Genomic DNA, 23,457 nt, shown 5'->3' with positions numbered 1-23,457 from the left:
AGTTGTCCATGGTGCTGAAATCCTGTTTTTTTCCTCTCTCCGTCTCCCTTTGTGTGTTGAATTTGGAATTCCTATTTCTACCGACATTAGCCACGTATTTTCGTTTCCACCCACTATTTCACATATCAATTATATTTTCACGGTATAAACATTCGTCTCTTGTACCGAATATGTATTCAATTCAGAGCACGCTTATGATATCCGTGACGTAGTATACGTAGCGTCACAAAAAAATGATGCTCTGCATCTGTTCGTGCTATTCTCCACGCGGTGTCACTGTGCACTAACAATACAGGGATCTCGTTTTTATCTCCACCCATGAATATGTAGGCAGACTAAGGCATTCGTCACTATACAATTGAGTAAACTGAGATTGGGTTGCGAACGGGACATGAGGATTATGTGTGTGTTTTCATAGCAGAAACATTGTGGATTGTTTTGCAGACGCATGTTATTTATGTCACAATGCGTGCATTCTAAAAAGGACTTCTGAACAATGGCTGTGTTCGAGAAGCGCATTTGGATTGTAAATCTGTTTTGCCTGTCGCTTTGTCTCCAGGATGTTGCATTTGGACAAATTACCTATTCCGTTTCAGAAGAGGTTCGCCCGGGAACGGTTGTTGGGAATTTAGCAAAGGATTTGAATCTTAAAGTGACTGAACTTGAGACGCGAATGTTCCACATCGAATCAGGATCGTCCAAGAAACATTTTGAGGTAAATTTAAGGACCGGAGCTATCTTCGTTAGCGAGGCTATAGATAGAGAAGAGCTTTGTCCCAACAGCTTGGTTTGCACCGAAAGCTTGGAAGCAATCGTTAATTATCCTTTAAGACTGTACAGTGTTGAGGTAACCATACTTGACGTGAACGACAATGCTCCGGTATTTTCTGAGAAATCACAGATCATTAGTATTGCTGAACATACATCCCCTGGAGCTAAATTCCCTATGCCCTCGGCAGATGATCCAGATGTAGGCAGCAATTCAGTTGACGCGTATAAACTGTCCCCAAATGCTTTCTTCAGACTCGACGTACATAGGCCTTCTGAGCCTGACCGTGGTCCTTCATCAGAGTTAGTGCTACAGAAGCCTTTAGACCGGGAGAAGCAGGCTGTGATCACGCTTATTTTAACGGCAGTTGATGGAGGAAAGCCTCCAAGATCCGGTACGACTGAAATTACTATTAACGTGCTGGATGCGAACGATAACGCCCCTGTCTTTTCCAAGGCTCTATACAAAGCTAAAGTCTCAGAGACTGCGCCGGTTGGCACTACGATATTGAGGATTAACGCCACAGATCTGGATGACGGTCAAAACGCAGAAGTTATTTATTTGTTCAGCCAACAGGGCCAACGGGGAGCCTATGACATATTTGCAATAAATCAGAGTACGGGGGAAATAACGGTGGCGAGGCCGTTGGATTTTGAAACGACGAGTGCCTACGAGATCCGCGTTGAGGCCCAGGATCGAGGCAGCACGCCTTTAGCCTCCCATGCTAAGGTGCTGGTAGAGGTAGTGGATGTAAATGACAACGCTCCTGAAATCAAACTGTCCTCTCTTTCGGAGAGCGTGAGAGAGGACGCCAAAAAGGGCACCGCGATTGCGCTGATCACTGTTCTTGACAAGGACTGGGGTAGAAACGGTCACGTGCGTTGCACCATATCCGAAGGGACGCCGTTTCTGCTGGAGTCATCTCAAGGCAAATATTACTCCCTCGTCCTTGGAGATATGCTCGACAGGGAAATCCACTTCGCGTATAATGTCACTATCATAGCTACTGACGATGGTACTCCTCCCCTCTCCAGCACGAGCGTTTTTACTATTCACGTTTCTGACGTCAATGACAATGCGCCGCAGTTCCCGGAACCTATATTCAACTTGTACCTAAAAGAAAACAGCCCCACGGGATCCTTGATATGTTCTGTGACCGCTTTAGATCCGGACCAGGAGGCAAACGCTCAAATATCATATTCTTTAGAGCCTATAACGACAGCTACAGAGTCATCTGTTGCTGTCAATGTAAATTCTTTAACTGGAGAAATTTACAGTCTGCAGTCGTTTAACTATGAGGAAATGAAACGATTCCAGTTCCAAGTTCAGGCCACAGACGGTGGTGTTCCTCCTCTGAGCAGCAACGTGACTGTGAACGTTTTTATCCTGGATGAGAATGACAACACTCCTGTTATTCTTCCACCCTATTCTGACCAAGGCTCTGTCAACTCTGAGAACATTCCCTACTCTGCTGAAGCGGGCTACTTTGTGGCCAAGATCAGGGCTGTAGACGCAGACTCTGGTTACAATGCGCTGCTCTCTTATCACATCTCTGAGCCAAAGGGGCCGAATCTGTTCAGAATTGGAAGCAGCAATGGAGAGATCAGGACTAAGAGACGCATGAGTGACAATGACTTAAAAACTCACCCGCTGGTCGTAGTGGTGTCTGACAATGGAGACCCTTCCCTGTCTGCCACTGTGTCTATTGATGTTGTGGTGGTTGAAAGTACAGGTGACATGCAGACAGCTTTCAGACAGTTACCAGTGAAGGAGGAGAGTTTCTCAGATCTAAACCTGTATCTGCTCATCTCCATAGCCTCAGTATCAGTGATATTTCTACTGAGCCTCATCAGTTTAATAGCGGTAAAATGCCACAAGACAGACGGCAGTTTCAGCAGGTACAGCGCCCCAATGATAACCACCCACCCTGACGGGAGCTGGTCTTACTCCAAATCTACTCAGCAGTATGACGTGTGTTTTAGCTCAGACACAATGAAGAGTGACGTGGTAGTTTTCCCCACGTCGTTTCCACCTGGTGACGGGGAGCTGATCAGTATCAATGGAGGAGACACTTTCAGTAGGACTCAAACTCTGCCCACCTGCGAAAAGGTAAGGAGATTGCATACTTCTAAAAGAAAATAGCAGAATGCAACGTCAATGCTATTGGGTATAAAACTTATGGTGATTAACGATTGGTAGTGTGTGTTGGTGTCGTGATGAACCTATTTGGGACTGTTTGTTCAAAAAGCGGTAGTTTATTCTTTGCTTCATTGTGATCAACACTGTTGAATATATTATAGAACATATGAACACGTGGTGTCGCTGCAGACCGTGGATATTTTCATCAGATTTCTCTTTATTGTAACTCCTCCTTCTTAAGCGTCTAATATTGATTAACGGTATTGTCAGAAGGGCTCTGGTGAAGCACGGAACGCAGACGACATAGGCCTCAGTAGAAACACGTATTTAGATATTATCTTTGGATAAATGTTATAATTTTTGGGAAGTATCCGATCTCCACAAACTCACGGATATTAAGTGATCCTTGGATAACGATGGATGTTTCCGTGTGGATTCTGTTCCCTCTGCTTTGTTTATGGGAGGTATCATCCGGTCAGATTTCTTACTCGGTCTCAGAGGAGGTGAACAAGGGAACCGCTGTTGGAAATATCGCTAAAGACCTCAATCTCAATGTTCAGGAACTGGAGTCTCGTATGTTTCAGGTTGTATTTGAATCGAGCAAGAAGTATTTTGATGTGAACCTGAAGTCCGGTGTTTTGTTCGTGAATGAGAGAATCGACCGAGAGGAGCTTTGTGGGACCAGTGAGAAATGCTCTCTGAGTGTACAGGCAATTGCGCACAATCCCACGAGCATCTTTCGCATTGAAATTAACATCCTCGATATAAATGACAACGCACCTTTGTTCTCCGTTAATTCACTGATTGTAAATGTTACTGAAATAGCAGCAGCTGGAGAGCGTTTTTTTCTACCGTTAGCCCAAGATACAGATGTAGGCATTAACTCTGTCAAGACCTACAAGCTGAGTCCAAATGAACACTTCTCTCTGGATGTGCAGAGCGGAGGAGAGCAGAGTGTGTCCGCTGAGTTGGTGCTACAGAAACCCTTAGACCGAGAGAAACAGGCTGTGATTCATCTCGTACTGACTGCTGTAGACGGAGGAAAACCTCCCAGATCCGGGACTCTTCAGATCGTAGTGAATGTGTTAGATATAAATGACAATAGCCCGCTTTTTAGCAAATCATTATACAAAGTAAAAGTTGCAGAGAATGCTAAAATTGGATCGAAGATAATAACTCTCTCTGCAACAGATATAGATGAAGGTTTGAATAGTAAAATTCTGTACTCTTTGGTTGGACACCGTAATGCTAAAGAATACGAACTTTTTTCTGTTAATGCTACTTCAGGGGAAATATCAGTGATAGGTGAACTTGATTATGAGCTAAACGTTGGCATTGAGTTGCGCGTGCAAGCGGCCGATCAGGGCCATTATCCTAAAACTACCCAATGCAAAGTTTTAATAGAAGTACTTGATATGAACGATAATGCGCCACAAATATCAACGACGTCAATTATGACCACAGTTAGGGAAGATGCTGAATTAGGGGCTGCGGTAGCGTTAGTAATGTTGTCTGATAAAGATGGCGGTAAAAATGGAGTTGTAAACGGTCACATCAGCGGAACTGTTCCGTTTAAACTTCAGTCGTCTTATAAAAACCAGTACTCTCTGGTAGTGGACGGACCTTTAGATAGAGAGCGTCACCCCCAGTACAACATCACCATCACAGCCGTAGATGAGGGAACCCCCCCTCTCTCTAGCACCAGTGTTGTTACTGTGCACATTTCTGATGTGAACGACAACCCACCTCGCTTCCCAGAGCCCATTGTCAACGTGTATTTAAAAGAAAATAGTCCAGTTGGAAACCTGGTAGTTAGCGTAAATGCGCATGATGCGGATGAAAAAGACAACGCGCATGTATCATATTCTCTGAAAGGTAGTGCTATGGCTTCATCGTTAATCAACATTAATGATTTGACGGGCGAAATACACAGTCTGCAGTCGTTTAACTATGAGGAAATGAAACGATTACAGTTCCAAGTTCAGGCCACAGACGGTGGTGTTCCTCCTCTGAGCAGCAACGTGACTGTGAACGTTTTTATCCTGGATGAGAATGACAACACTCCTGTTATTCTCCCGCCCTATTCTGACCAAGGCTCTGTCAACTCTGAGAACATTCCCTACTCTGCTGAAGCGGGCTACTTTGTGGCCAAGATCAGGGCTGTAGACGCAGACTCTGGTTACAATGCGCTGCTCTCTTATCACATCTCTGAACCAAAGGGGCCAAATCTGTTCAGAATTGGAAGCAGCAATGGAGAGATCAGGACTAAGAGACGCATGAGTGACAATGACTTAAAAACTCACCCGCTGGTCATAGTGGTGTCTGACAATGGAGACCCTTCCCTGTCTGCCACTGTGTCTATTGATGTTGTGGTGGTTGAAAGTACAGGTGACATGCAGACAACGTTCAGACAGCTACCAGTGAAGGAGGAGAGTTTCTCAGATCTGAACCTGTATCTGCTCATCTCCATAGCCTCAGTATCAGTGATATTTCTACTGAGCCTCATCATTTTAATAGCGGTAAAATGCCACAAGACAGACGGCAGTTTCAGCAGGTACAGCGCCCCAATGATAACCACCCACCCTGACGGGAGCTGGTCTTACTCCAAATCTACACAGCAGTATGACGTGTGTTTTAGCTCAGACACAATGAAGAGTGACGTGGTAGTTTTCCCCACGTCGTTTCCACCTGGTGACGGGGAGCTGATCAGTATCAATGGAGGAGACACTTTCAGTAGGACTCAAACTCTGCCCACCTGCGAAAAGGTAAGGAGATTGCATTCTTCTAAAAGAAAATAGCAGAATGCAACGTCAATGTTATTGAGTATAGTTTTTTATTTAATTGTGTTGAGTAACGCTTGGTAGGGTGTGTTGGTGTCGGAATGAACGTATTTGGGACTGTTTGTTCAAAAAGCGGTAGTTTATTATTTTCTGCATTGTGATCAACACTGTTGAATATATTAGAGAAAATATGAACACGTGGTGTCGCTGCAGACCGTGGATATTTTCATCTGATTTCTCTTTATTGTAACTCCTCCTTCTTAAGCGTCTAATATTGTTTATCGGTATTGTCAGAGGGACTCTGGTGAAGCACGGTACGCAGACGACAAAGGCCTCAATAGGAACACGTATTTAGATATTATCTTTGGATAAATGTGCTAATTTTGGGGAAGTAACTGATCTCCACAAACTCACGGATATTAAGTGATACTTGGATAACGATGGATGTTTCCGTGTGGATTCTGTTCCCTCTGCTTTGTTTATGGGAGGTATCATCCGGTCAGATTTCTTACTCGGTCTCAGAGGAGGTGAACAAGGGAACCGCTGTTGGAAATATCGCTAAAGATCTCAATCTCAATGTTCAGGAACTGGAGTCTCGTATGTTTCAGGTTGTATCTGAATCGAGCAAGAAGTATTTTGATGTGAACCTGAAGTCTGGTGTTTTGTTCGTGAACGAGAGAATCGACCGAGAGGATCTTTGTGGGACCAGTGAGAAATGCTCTCTGAGTGTACAGGCTGTGGCGCACAATCCCACGAGCATCTTTCGTGTTGAAATGAATATACTCGATATAAACGACAATGCACCTTCGTTCTCCGTTAGTTCACTAACATTAAATATAACGGAAAACGCAGTGGCAGGAGAACGATTTCTTCTGCCGGTTGCTGAGGACATTGATGTCGGCATTAACTCAGTCAAGACCTACAAGCTGAGTCCAAATGAACACTTCTCTCTGGATGTGCAGAGCGGAGGAGAGCAGAGTGTGTCTGCTGAGTTGGTGCTACAGAAACCTTTAGACCGAGAGAAACAGGCTGTAATTCAACTCGTACTGACTGCTGTAGACGGAGGAAAACCTCCAAGATCCGGTACTTTAGAGATTGTGGTGCATGTCATGGATATCAATGACAATAATCCAGTGTTTAGTAAATCCTTATACAAAGTGAAAGTTGCAGAAAATATTAATATTGGATCTAAAATACTACGTGTCTCCGCAACAGATAAAGATGAAGGTATGAACGGCGAAATTATTTACTCTTTCGTTGGACACGGAAATGCTAAAGGTTATGACATATTCTCTATCGATCCTCATTCAGGTGAAATATCAGTGATAGGTGAACTTGATTATGAGGTAAACGTTGGTATTGAGTTGCGCGTGCAGGCGGCCGATCAAGGCCAGTATCCTAAAACTACCCATTGCAAAGTTTTAGTAGAAGTACTTGACTTGAATGACAATGCGCCACAGATATCTACGACTTCTCTAATGAGCACTGTGAAAGAAAATGCTGAATCTGGTACTGGCATTGCTTTAATAATGTTGTCTGATAAAGATGGCGGTAAAAATGGAGTTGTGAACGGCCACATCAGCGGAACTGTTCCGTTTAAACTGCAGTCGTCTTATAAAAACCAGTACTCTCTGGTAGTGGACGGACCTTTAGATAGAGAGCGTCACCCCCAGTACAACATCACCATCACAGCCGTAGATGAGGGAACCCCCCCTCTCTCTAGCACCAGTGTTGTTACTGTGCACATTTCTGATGTGAACGACAACCCACCCCGCTTCCCAGAGCCCATTGTCAACGTGTATTTAAAAGAAAATAGTCCTGTTGGAGACCTGGTAGTTAGCGTGCATGCACATGATACTGATGAAAACGACAACGCGCGTGTCTCATATTCTGTGAAAAGTACTTCATCGCTAATCAACATTAATGATTTAACGGGCGAAATACACAGTCTGCAGTCGTTTGACTACGAGGAAATGAAACGATTCCAGTTCCAAGTTCAGGCCACAGACGGTGGTGTTCCTCCTCTGGGAAGCAACGTGACCGTGAACGTTTTTATCCTGGATGAGAATGACAACACTCCTGTTATTCTCCCGCCCTATTCTGACCAAGGCTCTGTCAACTCTGAGAACATTCCCTACTCTGCTGAAGCGGGCTACTTTGTGGCCAAGATCAGGGCTGTAGACTCAGACTCTGGTTACAATGCGCTGCTCTCTTATCACATCTCTGAACCAAAGGGGCCGAATCTGTTCAGAATTGGAAGCAGCAATGGAGAGATCAGGACTAAGAGACGCATGAGTGACAATGACTTAAAAACTCACCCGCTGGTCATAGTGGTGTCTGACAATGGAGACCCTTCCCTGTCTGCCACTGTGTCTATTGATGTTGTGGTGGTTGAAAGTACAGGTGACATGCAGACAACTTTCAGACAGCTACCAGTAAAGGAGGAGAGTTTCTCAGATCTAAACCTGTATCTGCTCATCTCCATAGCCTCAGTATCAGTGATATTTCTACTGAGCCTCATCAGTTTAATAGCGGTAAAATGCCACAAGACAGACAGCAGTTTCAGCAGGTACAGCGCCCCAATGATAACCACCCACCCTGACGGGAGCTGGTCTTACTCCAAATCTACTCAGCAGTATGACGTGTGTTTTAGCTCAGACACAATGAAGAGTGACGTGGTAGTTTTCCCCACGTCGTTTCCACCTGGTGACGGGGAGCTGATCAGTATCAATGGAGGAGACACTTTCAGTAGGACTCAAACTCTGCCCACCTGCGAGAAGGTAAGGAGATTTCATACCACTAAAAGGAAATTGCATAATGCAACGTTAATGCCATTGGCTATTGTCTCTTTTCGACTTCAGTTTTTTAAAATTTGTTAACTTTTATTCATTATGGTTGATTACACGGCATTGTATTATTATCAAGTTAGCGTTCAGCACCGCTGAACTGGACAGCGAAACTGCAAAATTGTTATTCCCCTCTTTGAATTCACAATTATGTCTGGAATTGTAGTTTAATAAAAATAAAAATAATTTTTCTGGCACTTGTAGATCTTTAGGATTCCTCTATGAATATTAGGTATAGTGAGAGCTGTCAGGGACCTAACTTTAAGTTCTAGAAACTGGATTGAAGAGTGCGCTCTCACTTCTGTAGACACAAGGCGTCGCTATAGACCAAGATTTAAAACGCAGTCTGATCACTAATCTATTATTACAAACTCCTCCTTTCTCTCCTGGCCTCCATTGCGCGTATTGCTTTGTCAGTGTTGCACGATACCATACCTCTGAGGAACACGTATTACGAAGATTATGCTTGCATTTGAAACAACTGTGCTTATTTTTTTTTTAAGTAACTGATCGCCACAAACTCACGGATATTTAATAATCCTTGGATAACGATGGATGTTTCCGTGTGGATTCTGTTCCCTCTGCTTTGTTTATGGGAGGTATCATCCGGTCAGATTTCTTACTCCGTCTCAGAGGAGGTGAACAAGGGAACCGCTGTTGGAAATATCGCTAAAGATCTCAATCTCAATGTTCAGGAACTGGAGTCTCGTATGTTTCAGGTTGTATCTGAATCGAGCAAAAAGTATTTTGATGTGAATCTGAAATCCGGTGTTTTGTTCGTGAACGAGAGAATCGACCGAGAGGATCTTTGTGGGACCAGTGAGAAATGCTCTCTGAGTGTAGAGGCTGTGGCGCACAATCCCATGAGCATCTTTCGTGTTGAAATGAATATACTCGATATAAACGACAATGCACCTTCGTTCTCCGTTAGTTCACTAACATTAAACATAACGGAAATCGCAGCAGCGGGAGAACGATTTCTTCTTCCGGTTGCTGAGGACATTGATGTCGGCATTAACTCAGTCAAGACCTACAAGCTGAGTCCAAATGAACATTTCTCTCTGGATGTGCAGAGCGGAGGAGAGCAGAGTGTGTCTGCTGAGTTGGTGCTACAGAAACCTTTGGACCGAGAGAAACAGGCTGTGATTCACCTCGTACTGACTGCTGTAGACGGAGGAAAACCTAATAGATCCGGTACTTTAGAGATTGTGGTGCATGTCATGGACATCAATGACAATAATCCAGTGTTTAGTAAATCCTTATATAAAGTGAAAGTTGCAGAAAATATCAATATTGGATCTAAAATACTACTTGTCTCAGCAACAGATAAAGATGAAGGTATGAACGGTGATATTATTTACTCTTTCGTTGGACACGGAAATGCTAAAGGTTATGACATATTCTCTATCGATCCTCATTCAGGGGAAATATCAGTGATAGGTGATCTTGATTATGAGGTAAACGTTGGTATTGAGTTGCGAGTTCAGGCGGCCGATCAAGGACAGTATCCTAAAACCACCCATTGCAAAGTTTTAGTAGAAGTTCTTGACTTGAATGACAATGCTCCTCAAATATCAACGACTTCACTTCTGAGCACAGTTAGAGAGGATTCTGAATCAAATACTGCGGTTGCATTGATAAGACTCTCTGATAAAGATGGTGGTAAAAATGGAATTGTGAACGGCCACATCAGCGGAACTGTTCCGTTTAAACTGCAGTCGTCTTATAAAAACCAATACTCTCTGGTAGTGGACGGACCTTTAGATAGAGAGCGTCACCCCCAGTACAACATCACCATCACAGCCGTAGATGAGGGAACCCCCCCTCTCTCTAGCACCAGTGTTGTTACTGTGCACATTTCCGATGTGAACGACAACCCACCTCGCTTCCCAGAGCCCATTGTCAACGTGTATTTAAAAGAAAATAGTCCAGTTGGAGACCTGGTAGTAAGCGTGCATGCGCATGATACTGATGAAAACGACAACGCGCATGTCTCATATTCTCTGAAAAGTACTTCATCGCAAATCAACATTAACGATTTGACGGGCGAAATATACAGCCTGCAGTCGTTTAACTACGAAGAAACTAAACGATTCCAGTTCCAAGTTCAGGCCACAGACGGTGGTGTTCCTCCTCTGAGCAGCAACGTGACTGTGAACGTTTTTATCCTGGATGAGAATGACAACACTCCTGTTATTCTCCCGCCCTATTCTGACCAAGGATCTGTCAACTCTGAGAACATTCCCTACTCTGCTGAAGCGGGCTACTTTGTGGCCAAGATCAGGGCTGTAGACGCAGACTCTGGTTACAATGCGCTGCTGTCTTATCACATCGCTGAACCAAATGGGCCGAATCTGTTCAGAATTGGAAGCAGCAATGGAGAGATCAGGACTAAGAGGCGCATGAGTGACAATGACTTAAAAACTCACCCGCTGGTCATAGTGGTGTCTGACAATGGAGACCCTTCCCTGTCTGCCACTGTGTCCATTGATGTTGTGGTGGTTGAAAGTACAGGTGACATGCAGACAACTTTCAGGCAACTACCAGTGAAGGAGGACAGTTTCTCCGATCTAAACCTGTATTTGCTCATCTCCATAGCCTCAGTATCAGTAATATTTCTACTGAGCCTCATCAGTTTAATAGCGGTAAAGTGCCACAAGACAGACGGCAGTTTCAGCAGGTACAGCGCCCCAATGATAACCACCCACCCTGACGGGAGCTGGTCTTACTCCAAATCTACTCAGCAGTATGACGTGTGTTTTAGCTCAGACACAATGAAGAGTGACGTAGTAGTTTTCCCCACGTCGTTTCCACCTGGTGACGGGGAGCTGATCAGTATCAATGGAGGAGACACTTTCAGTAGGACTCAAACTCTGCCCACCTGCGAGAAGGTAAGGAGATTGCATACTTCTAAAGGAAAATTGCAGAATGCAACGTCAATGCTATTGGGTATAGTTTATTTTTGACTTGTGGTTATTATTAATAATCAACGATTGTTGACAATGGTTGATCAAGCTGCATTGCAATGGTATGAAGTTCGTGTTCAGCACCGTTGTGCTGGACAGCGACATCTCAAATTAGGTACTCCCCTCTTTGAAACAATCATGACTGGAATTATAGTTTAACAAGAGGAAAATAAATATTGCTGGAATGCTTAGATTTGCAGGATGCCTCTTTAAATATCACTACGACTTATAAGGAACCATTCTTTACTTTAAGTCCTAGAACCTGGATATAAGAGTGCGCTCTCACTTCTGTGGACACAGGGCGTCGCTATAGACCGTGATTTGAAACGCAGTGTGTTCACTAATCTATTATTACAAACTCCTCCTTTCTCTACTGGCCTCCATTGCGCGTATAGTGCTTTGTTAGTGTCGCACGATATCAAATGTGTTGGGAAGGTCTTTGAAAAAAAGAGGTGGCGTATATTTTTGTATGCCGTCTTTCATTGACGCCATCAAGGTTTTTACTATCTGTGGATAGCGATGGGTCTCTCTATCCTCGGATGCTTCTGCTGTGGTGCTCTGCTGTTGCTTTGTTTGGTGGATTTATCTTCATGTCAGATCGTCTATTCAGTCTCAGAGGAAGTGAACAAGGGAACCGTAGTTGGAAATATCGCCAAAGATCTAAATCTTAATGTTCAGGAACTGGAATCCCGCATGTTTCAGATTGTGTCTGGATCCAAGACGAAATATTTCGAGGTAAATCGTAAAACGGGCGCCCTTTTTGTCAGTGAAAGAATCGACAGAGAGGAGATGTGTGGGACTAGCAAGAAATGTTCCTTAAATGTAGAGGCAATGGCACAAAATCCCCATAGTCTTTATCGGATTGAAATAGATATACTAGACATTAACGATAATGTTCCGTTTTTCTCAGTGAACAAACTGACCCTGAATATAACAGAGATCGCTATTGCAGGAGACAAGTTTCTCTTGCCCGTCGCCAAAGATCCGGATATGGGCAGTAACTCAGTGAAAGCCTACAAGCTGAGTCCAAATGAACACTTCTCTCTGGATGTGCAAAGCGGAGGAGAGCAGAGTGTGTCTGCTGAGTTGGTGCTACAGAAACCTTTAGACCGAGAGAAACAGGCTGTGATTCAGCTCGTACTGACTGCTGTGGATGGAGGAAAACCTCCCAGATCCGGTACCCTCCAGATCGTAGTGAATGTTATGGATATAAATGACAATTTTCCCGTTTTCAGTCAGACTCTATACAAAGTCAAAATTAAAGAGAATACGGCAAAAGATACTAAGATCGTTTCAGTTCTAGCAACGGATTTAGATGAAGGAGTGAACGGTGAAATAACATATTCTTTAGTAAGAGACGGCACCGAAGATGGGCCAGATTTATTCACCATTAATCCCGAGACAGGAGTCATTGAGGTAACGGGACTTATTGACCATGAAGAAACTCCTGCAATTGAGCTAAGAGTCCAAGCTAAAGATAGAGGTGTTCCTCCCAGAAGCACCCATTGTAAAGTTTTAGTTGAAGTTGTCGATGAAAATGACAACGCGCCTGCCATCTCAGTAACGTCCCTCATAGACACAGTACAGGAGGACGTGAAAGCGGGCACCGCTGTAGCTTTGGTCACCGTGACCGATGGCGACGGAGGTAAAAACGGAGCGGTGCAGTGTAGCATTGCTACAGCTGTTCCCTTCAAGCTGCAGCCATCATACAAAAACTATTACTCGCTTGTGGTCGACGGGCCGTTGGACAAGGAACTAGCATCCCAGTATAATGTGACAATTCTAGCCGTGGATGAAGGGACTCCACCTCTCTCTAGCTCCAGTGTCGTTACCGTTCTCATCTCTGATGTGAACGACAATTCACCTCGTTTTTCAGACGGCGTCATAAGCGTTTATTTGAAAGAGAATAGTCCCGTGGGGTTTCCTATTGCCACGCTGACTGCGCATGATTCTGACATGAATGAAAATGCACAGATTTCTTATTCATTGATTGAAGAAGGGAATACCACACCGGTATCCAAAATGGTAAATATGAACTCTTTAACTGGGGAACTATACACCTTGCAGTCGTTTAACTACGAGGAAATGAAACGATTCCAGTTCCAAGTTCAGGCCACAGACGGTGGTGTTCCACCTCTGAGCAGCAACGTGACTGTGAACGTTTTCATCCTGGATGAGAATGACAACACTCCTGTTATTCTCCAGCCCTATTCTGACCAAGGCTCTGTCAACTCTGAGAACATTCCCTACTCTGCTGAAGCGGGCTACTTTGTGACCAAGATCAGGGCTGTAGATGCAGACTCTGGTTACAATGCGCTGCTCTCTTATCACATCTCTGAACCAAAGGGGCCGAATCTGTTCAGAATTGGAAGCAGCAATGGAGAGATCAGGACTAAGAGACGCATGAGTGACAATGACTTAAAAACTCACCCGCTGGTCATAGTGGTGTCTGACAATGGAGACCCTTCCCTGTCTGCCACTGTGTCTATTGATGTTGTGGTGGTTGAAAATACAGGTGACATGCAGACAACTTTCAGACAGCTACCAGTAAAGGAGGAGAGTTTCTCAGATCTAAACCTGTATCTGCTCATCTCCATAGCCTCAGTATCAGTGATATTTCTACTGAGCCTCATCAGTTTAATAGCGGTAAAGTGCCACAAGACAGACGGCAGTTTCAGCAGGTACAGCGCCCCAATGATAACCACCCACCCTGACGGGAGCTGGTCTTACTCCAAATCTACTCAGCAGTATGACGTGTGTTTTAGCTCAGACACAATGAAGAGTGACGTAGTAGTTTTCCCCACGTCGTTTCCACCTGGTGACGGGGAGTTGATCAGTATCAATGGAGGAGACACTTTCAGTAGGACTCAAACTCTGCCCCCCTGCGAAAAGGTAAGGAGATCGCATACTTCTAAAATAAAATAGCAGAATGCAACGTCAATGCTATTCTGTATAGTTTTATTTTGACTTGTGGTGATTAACGATTGGTAGGTTGTGTTGTTGTCGGGATGAACGTATTTGGGACTGTTTGTTCAAAAAGCGGTAGTTTATTCTTTGCTGCATTGTGATCAACACTGTTGAATATATTAGAGAAAATATGAACACGTGGTGTCGCTGCAGACCGTGGATATTTTCATGTTATTTGTCTTTATTGTAACTCCTCCTTCTTAAGCGTCTAATATTGTTTGACGGTATTGTTAGAAGGGCTGTGGTGAAGCACGGAACGCAGACGACATAGGCCTCAGTAGAAACACGTATTTAGATATTATCTTTGGATAAATGTTATAATTTTTGGGAAGTATCCGATCTCCACAAACTCACGGATATTAAGTGATCCGTGGATAACGATGGATGTTTCCGTGTGGATTCTGTTCCCTCTGCTTTGTTTATGGGAGGTATCATCCGGTCAGATTTCTTACTCCGTCTCTGAGGAGGTGAACAAGGGAACCGCTGTTGGAAATATCGCTAAAGATCTCAATCTCAATGTTCAGGAACTGGAGTCTCGTATGTTTCAGGTTGTATCTGAATCGAGCAAAAAGTATTTTGATGTGAATCTGAAGTCCGGTGTTTTGTTCGTGAATGAGAGAATCGACCGAGAGGAGCTTTGTGGGACCAATGAGAAATGCTCTCTGAGTGTACAGGCTGTGGCGCACAATCCCATGAGCATCTTTCGTGTGGAAATAACTGTAATGGATATAAATGACAATGGTCCCGTTTTTACAGCTAAATCCCTCACTTTAAATGTTTATGAAAACGCGGCCGTGGGAGAACGTTTTCTTCTGCCGGTGGCTAAGGACGCGGATGTGGGCAGTAACTCAGTGAAAGCCTACAAGCTGAGTCAGAATGAACACTTCTCTCTGGATGTGCAGAGCGGAGGAGAGCAGAGTGTGTCTACTGAGTTGGTGCTACAGAAACCTTTAGACCGAGAGAAACAGGCTGTGATTCAGCTCGTACTGACTGCTCTAGACGGAGGAAAACCTCCCAGATCAGGGACGTTACAGATAATTATACATGTTATGGATATTAATGACAATAACCCCGTTTTTAGCAAGCCTCTTTACAAAGTGAAAGTTGCAGAGAATGTTAAGATGGGTACCAAAATAATATCTCTCACGGCAACAGATATAGATGAAGGGGTGAACAGTAACATTCTGTACTCGTTTGTCGGACATGATCATGCCAAAGAATTAGAGCTATTCTCTATTGACGCTGAATTAGGGGAAATATCAGTTATAGGTGATCTGGACTATGAAGAAAATGTCGGAGTTGAGTTGCGCGTGCAGGCAGCCGATCAAGGCCATCCTCCGAAAACCACACACTGCAAAGTTTTGGTAGAAATAATTGATATAAATGATAATGCGCCACAAATATCAATTATGTCACTAATGAGCACAGTTAGAGAGGATTCTGAATCAGGTGCTGCGGTTGCATTGATAACATTTTCTGATAAAGATGGCGGTAAAAATGGAGTTGTGAACGGTCACATCAGCGGAACTGTCCCGTTTAAATTGCAGTCGTCTTATAAGAACCAGTACTCTCTGGTAGTGGACGGACCTTTAGATAGAGAGCGTCACCCCCAGTACAACATCACCATCACAGCCGTAGATGAGGGAACCCCCCCTCTCTCTAGCACCAGTGTTGTTACTGTGCACATTTCTGATGTGAACGACAACCCACCCCGCTTCCCAGAGCCCATTGTCAACGTGTATTTAAAAGAAAATAGTCCAGTTGGAGACCTGATAGTTAGCATAAATGCACATGATGCGGATAAAAACGACAACGCGCATATATCTTATTCTCTGAAAGGTAGTGCTATGGCTTCATCGTTAATCAACATTAATGATTTGACGGGCGAAATACACAGTCTGCAGTCGTTTAACTACGAGGAAATAAAACGATTCCAGTTCCAAGTTCAGGCCACAGACGGTGGTGTTCCGCCTATGAGCAGCAACGTGACTGTGAACGTTTTTATCCTGGATGAGAATGACAACACTCCTGTTATTCTTCCTCCCTATTCTGACCAAGGCTCTGTCAACTCTGAGAACATTCCCTACTCTGCTGAAGCGGGCTACTTTGTGGCCAAGATCAGGGCCGTAGACGCAGACTCTGGTTACAATGCGCTGCTCTCTTATCACATCTCTGAACCAAAGGGGCCGAATCTGTTCAGAATTGGAAGCAGCAATGGAGAGATCAGGACTAAGAGACGCATGAGTGACAATGACTTAAAAACTCACCCGCTGGTCATAGTGGTGTCTGACAATGGAGACCCTTCCCTGTCTGCCACTGTGTCTATTGATGTTGTGGTGGTTGAAAGTACAGGTGACATGCAGACAACGTTCAGACAGCTACCAGTAAAGGAGGAGAGTTTCTCAGATCTAAACCTGTATCTGCTCATCTCCATAGCCTCAGTATCAGTGATATTTCTACTGAGCCTCATCAGTTTAATAGCGGTAAAGTGCCACAAGACAGACGGCAGTTTCAGCAGGTACAGCGCCCCAATGATAACCACCCACCCTGACGGGAGCTGGTCTTACTCCAAATCTACTCAGCAGTATGACGTGTGTTTTAGCTCAGACACAATGAAGAGTGACGTGGTAGTTTTCCCCACGTCGTTTCCACCTGGTGACGGGGAGCTGATCAGTATCAATGGAGGAGACACTTTCAGTAGGACTCAAACTCTGCCCACTTGCGAAAAGGTAAGGAGATCACATACTTCTAAAAGAAAATTGCAGAATCCAACGTCAATGCTCTAATTTATTTTTTACTTGTGATTTTTATGGTTGCTGCATATGGTATGAAGTTCATGTTCAGCACCACTGGGCTGGACAGCGACATCGAAAAGTTCTTATTCCCCTCTTTGAAATCACAACTATGTCTGGAATTGTAGTTTAAAACAATTTATATTAAATGCCGGCAATCGTAGATCTTTAGGATTCTACTATGAATATTAGTGCGAGCTGTAAGGGACCATACTTTAAGTTGTAGAACCTGGATTGAAGAGTGCGCTCTCACTTCTCTAGACACAAGGCGTCGCTATAGACCATGATTTAAAACGCAGTGTGTACACTAATCTTATATTACAAACTCCTCCTTTCTCTCCTGGCCTCCATTGCGCTTATAGTGCTTTGTCAGTGTTGCACGATATACAATGTGTTGGGAAGGTCTTTGAAAAAAGAGGTGGCGTATATTTTTTTATGCCGTCTTTTATTGACGCCATCAAGGTTTTTACAATCTGTGGATAGCGATGGGTCTCTCTATCCTCGGATGCTTCTGCTGTGGTACTCTGCTGTTGCTTTGTTTGGTGGATTTATCTTCCTGTCAGATCGTCTATTCCGTCTCAGAGGAGGTGAACAAGGGAACCGTAGTTGGAAATATCGCAAAGGATCTCAATCTTAATGTTCAGGAACTGGAATCCCGTATGTTTCAGATTGTGTCTGGATCCAAGACGAAATATTTCGAGGTAAATCGTAAAACGGGCGCCCTTTTTGTCAGTGAAAGAATCGACAGAGAGGACATTTGTGGGACTAGCAAGAAATGTTCCTTAAATGTAGAGGCCATGGCACAAAATCCCCATAGTCTTTATCGGATTGAAATAGACATACTAGACATGAACGATAACGCGCCGTTCTTCTCAGTGAATAAACTGACGCTAAATATAACAGAGAATGTTATTGCAGGGGACAAGTTTCTCTTGCCCATCGCCAAAGATCCGGATGTGGGCAGTAACTCGGTGAAAGCCTACAAGCTTAGTTCAAATGAATTTTTCTCTCTGGATGTGCAGAGCGGAGGACAGAGTGTGTCTGCTGAGTTGGTGCTACAGAAACCTTTAGACCGAGAGAAACAGGCTGTGATTCAGCTCGTACTGACTGCTGTAGACGGAGGAAAACCTCCCAAATCCGGTACCCTCCAGATCGTAGTGAATGTTATGGATATTAATGACAATTTTCCCGTGTTCAGTCAGACTCTATACAAAGTCAAAGTTAAAGAGAATACGCCAAAAGAGACTAAGATCGTTTCAGTTATAGCAACGGATTTAGATGAAGGAGCGAACGGTGAAATAACATATTCTTTAGTGCGAGATGGCACTGAAAATGGGCCAGACTTATTCACCATTAATCCCGAGACAGGAGTCATTGAGGTAACGGGACTTATTGACCATGAAGAAACTCCTGCAATTGAGCTAAGAGTCCAAGCTAAAGATAGAGGTGTTCCTCCCAGAAGCACCCATTGTAAAGTTTTAGTTGAAGTTGTCGATGAAAATGACAACGCACCTGCCATCTCAGTAACGTCCCTCATAGACACAGTACAGGAGGACGTGAAAGCGGGCACCGCTGTAGCTTTGGTCACCGTGACCGATGGCGACGGAGGTAAAAACGGAGCAGTGCAGTGTAGCATTGCTACAGCTGTTCCCTTCAAACTGCAGCCATCATACAAAAACTATTATACGCTTGTGGTCGACGGGCCGTTGGACAGGGAACTAGCATCCCAGTATAATGTGACAATTCTAGCCGTGGATGAAGGGACTCCACCTCTCTCTAGCTCCAGAGTCGTTACCGTTCTCATCTCTGATGTGAACGACAATTCACCTCGTTTTTCAAACCGCGTCTTAAGCGTTTATTTGAAAGAGAATAGTCCCGTGGGTTTCCTTATTGCCACACTGACTGCGCATGATTCTGACATGAATGAAAATGCACAGATTTCTTATTCATTGATTGAAGAAGGGAATACCACACCGGTATCCAAAATGGTAAATATGAACTCTTTAACTGGGGAACTATACACCTTGCAGTCGTTTAACTACGAGGAAATGAAACAATTCCAGTTCCAAGTTCAGGCCACAGACGGTGGTGTTCCTCCTCTGAGCAGCAACGTGACTGTGAACGTGTTTATCCTGGATGAGAATGACAACACTCCTGTTATTCTCCCGCCCTATTCTGACCAAGGCTCTGTAAACTCTGAGAACATTCCCTACTCTGCTGAAGCGGGCTACTTTGTGGCCAAGATCAGGGCTGTAGACGCAGACTCTGGTTACAATGCGCTGCTCTCTTATCACATCTCTGAACCAAAGGGGCCGAATTTGTTCAGAATTGGAAGCAGCAATGGAGAGATCAGGACTAAGAGACGCATGAGTGACAATGACTTAAAAACTCACCCGCTGGTCATAGTGGTGTCTGACAATGGAGACCCTTCCCTGTCTGCCACTGTGTCTATTGATGTTGTGGTGGTTGAAAGTACAGGTGACATGCAGACAACTTTCAGACAACTACCAGTAAAGGAGGAGAGTTTCTCAGATCTAAACCTGTATCTGCTTATCTCCATAGCCTCAGTATCTGTGATATTTCTACTGAGCCTCATCAGTTTAATAGCGGTAAAATGCCACAAGACAGACGGCAGTTTCAGCAGGTACAGCGCCCCAATGATAACCACCCACCCTGACGGGAGCTGGTCTTACTCCAAATCTACTCAGCAGTATGACGTGTGTTTTAGCTCAGACACAATGAAGAGTGACGTGGTAGTTTTCCCCACGTCGTTTCCACCTGGTGACGGGGAGCTGATCAGTATCAATGGAGGAGACACTTTCAGTAGGACTCAAACTCTGCCCACCTGCGAAAAGGTAAGGAGATCGCATACTTCTAAAAGAAAATTGCAGAATCCAACGTCAATGCTCTAATTTATTTTTTACTTGTGATTTTTATGGTTGCTGCATATGGTATGAAGTTCATGTTCAGCACCACTGTGCTGGACAGCGACATCGCAAAGTTGGTACTCCCTTCTTTGAAATCCCAACTATGTCTGGAATTGTAGTTTAATACAATTACAATTAAATGCCGGCAATTGTAGATCTTTAGGATTACACTATGAATATTAGTGTGAGCAGTAAGGGACCTAACTTTAAGTTACAGAAACTGGATTGAAGAGTGCGCTCTCACTTCTGTAGACACAAGGCGTCGCTATAGACCGTGATTTCAAACACAGTATGAACACTAATCTATTATTACAAACTCCTCCTTTCTCTCCTGGCCTCCATTGCGCTTATAGGGCTTTGTCAACGTCGCACGATATCAAATGTCTTGGGAAGGTCTTTGAAAAAAAGAGGTGGCGGATATTTTTGTATGCCGTCTTTCATTGACGCCATCAAGGTTTTTACTATCTGTGGATAGCGATGGGTCTCTCTATCCTCGGATGCTTCTGCTGTGGTGCTCTGCTGTTGCTTTGTTTGGTGGATTTATCTTCATGTCAGATCGTCTATTCAGTCTCAGAGGAGGTGAACAAGGGAACCGTAGTTGGAAATATCGCCAAGGATCTCAATCTTAATGTTCAGGAACTGGAGTCTCGTATGTTTCAGGTTGTATCTGAATCAAGCAAGAAGTATTTTGATGTAAATCTGAAGTCAGGTGTTTTGTTCGTGAACGAGAGAATCGACCGAGAGGAGATTTGTGTAACCAGTGAAAAATGTTCTTTGAGTGTTGAGGCTGTGGCGCACAATCCTATGAGCATCTTTCGTGTTGAAATAACTGTAATGGATATAAATGACAATGGTCCCGTTTTTACAACTAAATCCCTCACCTTGAATGTTTATGAAAACGCGGCCGTGGGAGAACGTTTTCTTCTGCCGGTGGCTAAGGACGCGGATGTGGGCAATAACTCGGTGAAGACCTATAAGCTGAGTCCAAATGAACACTTCTCTCTGGATGTGCAGAGCGGAGGAGAGCAGAGTGTGTCTGCTGAGTTGGTGCTACAGAAACCTTTAGACCGAGAGAAACAGGCTGTGATTCAGCTCGTACTGACTGCTGTAGACGGAGGAAAACCTCCTAGATCAGGGATTATACATATAATTATACATGTTATAGATATTAATGACAATAACCCCGTTTTCAGCAAACCTCTTTACAAAGTGAAAGTGGCAGAGAATGTTAAGATGGGTACCAAAATAATATCTCTCACGGCAACAGATATAGATGAAGGGGTGAACAGTAAAGTTCTTTACTCGTTTGTTGGACATGATCATTCAAAAAAATATGAACTGTTCTCTATTGATCCTGAATCTGGAGAGATATCAGTAATAGGTGATCTGGACTATGAAGAAAATGTTGGTGTTGAGCTACGTGTGCAGGCAGCCGATCAAGGCCATCCTCCGAAAACCACAAACTGCAAAGTTTTGGTAGAAATAATCGATATAAATGATAATGCTCCACAAATATCAATTATGTCACTTGTGAGCACAGTTAGAGAAGATTCTGAATCAGGTGCAGCGGTTGCATTAATAAGACTCTCTGATAAAGATGGTGGTAAAAATGGAGTTGTAAACGGTCACATCAGCGGAACTGTTCCGTTTAAACTGCAGTCGTCTTATAAAAACCAGTACTCTCTGGTAGTGGACGGACCTTTAGATAGAGAGCGTCACCCCCAGTACAACATCACCATCACAGCCGTAGATGAGGGAACCCCCCCTCTCTCTAGCACCAGTGTTGTTACTGTGCAAATCTCTGATGTGAACGACAACCCACCACGCTTCCCAGAGCCCATTGTCAACGTGTATTTAAAAGAAAATAGTCCAGTTGGAAACCTGGTAGTTAGCGTAAATGCACATGATGCGGATGAAAAAGACAACGCGCATGTATCATATTCTCTGAAAGGTAGTGCTATGGCTTCATCGTTAATCAACATTAATGATTTGACGGGTGAAATACACAGTCTGCAGTCGTTTAACTATGAGGAAATGAAACGATTACAGTTCCAAGTTCAGGCCACAGACGGTGGTGTTCCTCCTCTGAGCAGCAACGTGACTGTGAACGTTTTTATCCTGGATGAGAATGACAACACTCCTGTTATTCTCCCGCCCTATTCTGACCAAGGCTCTGTAAACTCTGAGAACATTCCCTACTCTGCTGAAGCGGGCTACTTTGTGGCCAAGATCAGGGCCGTAGACGCAGACTCTGGTTACAATGCGCTGCTCTCTTATCACATCTCTGAACCAAAGGGGCCGAATCTGTTCAGAATTGGAAGCAGCAATGGAGAGATAAGGACTAAGAGACGCATGAGTGACAATGACTTAAAAACTCACCCGCTGGTCATAGTGGTGTCTGACAATGGAGACCCTTCCCTGTCTGCCACTGTGTCCATTGATGTTGTGGTGGTTGAAAGTACAGGTGACATGCAGACAACTTTCAGACAGCTACCAGTAAAGGAGGAGAGTTTCTCAGATCTAAACCTGTATCTGCTCATCTCCATAGCCTCAGTATCCGTGATATTTCTACTGAGCCTCATCAGTTTAATAGCGGTAAAGTGCCACAAAACAGACGGCAGTTTCAGCAGGTACAGCGCCCCAATGATAACCACCCACCCTGACGGGAGCTGGTCTTACTCCAAATCTACTCAGCAGTATGACGTGTGTTTTAGCTCAGACACAATGAAGAGTGACGTAGTGGTTTTCCCCACGTCGTTTCCACCTGGTGACGGGGAGCTGATCAGTATTAATGGAGGAGACACTTTCAGTAGGACTCAAACTCTGCCAACCTGCGAAAAGGTAAGGAGATTAAATACTTCTAAAAGAAAATAGCAGAATGCAACGTCAATGCTATTGGGTATAGGTTATTTTTTTACTCATGGTGATTAACGATTGGTAGTGTTGGTGTTGTGATGAACGTATTTGGGACTGTTTGTTCAAAAAGCGGTAGCTTATTCTTTGCTGCATTGTGATCAAAACTGTTGAATATATAAGAGAAAATATGAACACGTGGTGTCGCTGCAGACCGTGGATATTTTCATCTGATTTCTATTTATTGTAACTCCTCCTTTTTAAGCGTCTAATATTGTTTGACGGTATTGTTAGAAGGGCTCTGGTGAAGCACGGAACGCAGACGACATAGGCCTCAGTAGAAACACGTATTTATATATTATCTTTGGATAAATGTGCTTATTTTGGGGAAGTAACTGATCTCCACAAACTCACGGAT

At 44.0% G+C, this 23,457-nt stretch overlaps 7 protein-coding genes across 7 annotated transcripts; all 7 read left to right on the top strand.

Annotated features, from left to right (window-relative positions):
* The first annotated feature begins 496 nt into the window (after window positions 1–496).
* Window positions 497–2,911, top strand: LOC136962866 (protocadherin alpha-8-like). The gene has a single exon (XM_067256762.1). It carries the CDS (start codon window positions 497–499, stop codon window positions 2,909–2,911), a length of 2,415 nt encoding a protein of 804 aa, XP_067112863.1.
* A 413-nt stretch (window positions 2,912–3,324) lies between these two features.
* Window positions 3,325–5,706, top strand: LOC136962865 (protocadherin alpha-8-like). Its single transcript, XM_067256761.1, has one exon. The coding sequence runs from the start codon at window positions 3,325–3,327 to the stop codon at window positions 5,704–5,706; it is 2,382 nt and encodes a 793-aa protein (XP_067112862.1).
* Window positions 5,707–6,128: 422 nt separating this feature from the next.
* Window positions 6,129–8,975, top strand: LOC136962863 (protocadherin alpha-2-like). The gene is made up of 2 exons (XM_067256760.1): window positions 6,129–8,468; window positions 8,952–8,975. Exons 1-2 carry the CDS (start codon window positions 6,129–6,131, stop codon window positions 8,973–8,975), a joined length of 2,364 nt encoding a protein of 787 aa, XP_067112861.1.
* Window positions 8,976–9,085: 110 nt separating this feature from the next.
* On the top strand, window positions 9,086–11,825 carry LOC136962862 (protocadherin alpha-11-like). The gene is made up of 2 exons (XM_067256759.1): window positions 9,086–11,425; window positions 11,814–11,825. Exons 1-2 carry the CDS (start codon window positions 9,086–9,088, stop codon window positions 11,823–11,825), a joined length of 2,352 nt encoding a protein of 783 aa, XP_067112860.1.
* A 194-nt stretch (window positions 11,826–12,019) lies between these two features.
* Window positions 12,020–14,512, top strand: LOC136962861 (protocadherin alpha-2-like). The gene is made up of 2 exons (XM_067256758.1): window positions 12,020–14,392; window positions 14,492–14,512. Exons 1-2 carry the CDS (start codon window positions 12,020–12,022, stop codon window positions 14,510–14,512), a joined length of 2,394 nt encoding a protein of 797 aa, XP_067112859.1.
* A 335-nt stretch (window positions 14,513–14,847) lies between these two features.
* On the top strand, window positions 14,848–17,497 carry LOC136962860 (protocadherin alpha-2-like). Its single transcript, XM_067256757.1, has 2 exons — window positions 14,848–17,196; window positions 17,486–17,497. The coding sequence occupies exons 1-2, from the start codon at window positions 14,848–14,850 to the stop codon at window positions 17,495–17,497; spliced, it is 2,361 nt and encodes a 786-aa protein (XP_067112858.1).
* A 247-nt stretch (window positions 17,498–17,744) lies between these two features.
* Window positions 17,745–23,273, top strand: LOC136962859 (uncharacterized). The gene is made up of 4 exons (XM_067256756.1): window positions 17,745–20,114; window positions 20,439–20,475; window positions 20,662–23,027; window positions 23,253–23,273. The coding sequence occupies exons 1-4, from the start codon at window positions 17,745–17,747 to the stop codon at window positions 23,271–23,273; spliced, it is 4,794 nt and encodes a 1,597-aa protein (XP_067112857.1).
* Window positions 23,274–23,457: the final 184 nt, after the last annotated feature.

The sequence above is a fragment of the Osmerus mordax genome, chromosome 19 (genome assembly GCF_038355195.1).
Source record: "Osmerus mordax isolate fOsmMor3 chromosome 19, fOsmMor3.pri, whole genome shotgun sequence".
Taxonomy (NCBI): Eukaryota; Metazoa; Chordata; class Actinopteri; order Osmeriformes; family Osmeridae; genus Osmerus; species Osmerus mordax.
Note: the sequence above shows the minus strand (reverse complement) of the source record. Positions and strands in the feature narration are given on the sequence as shown.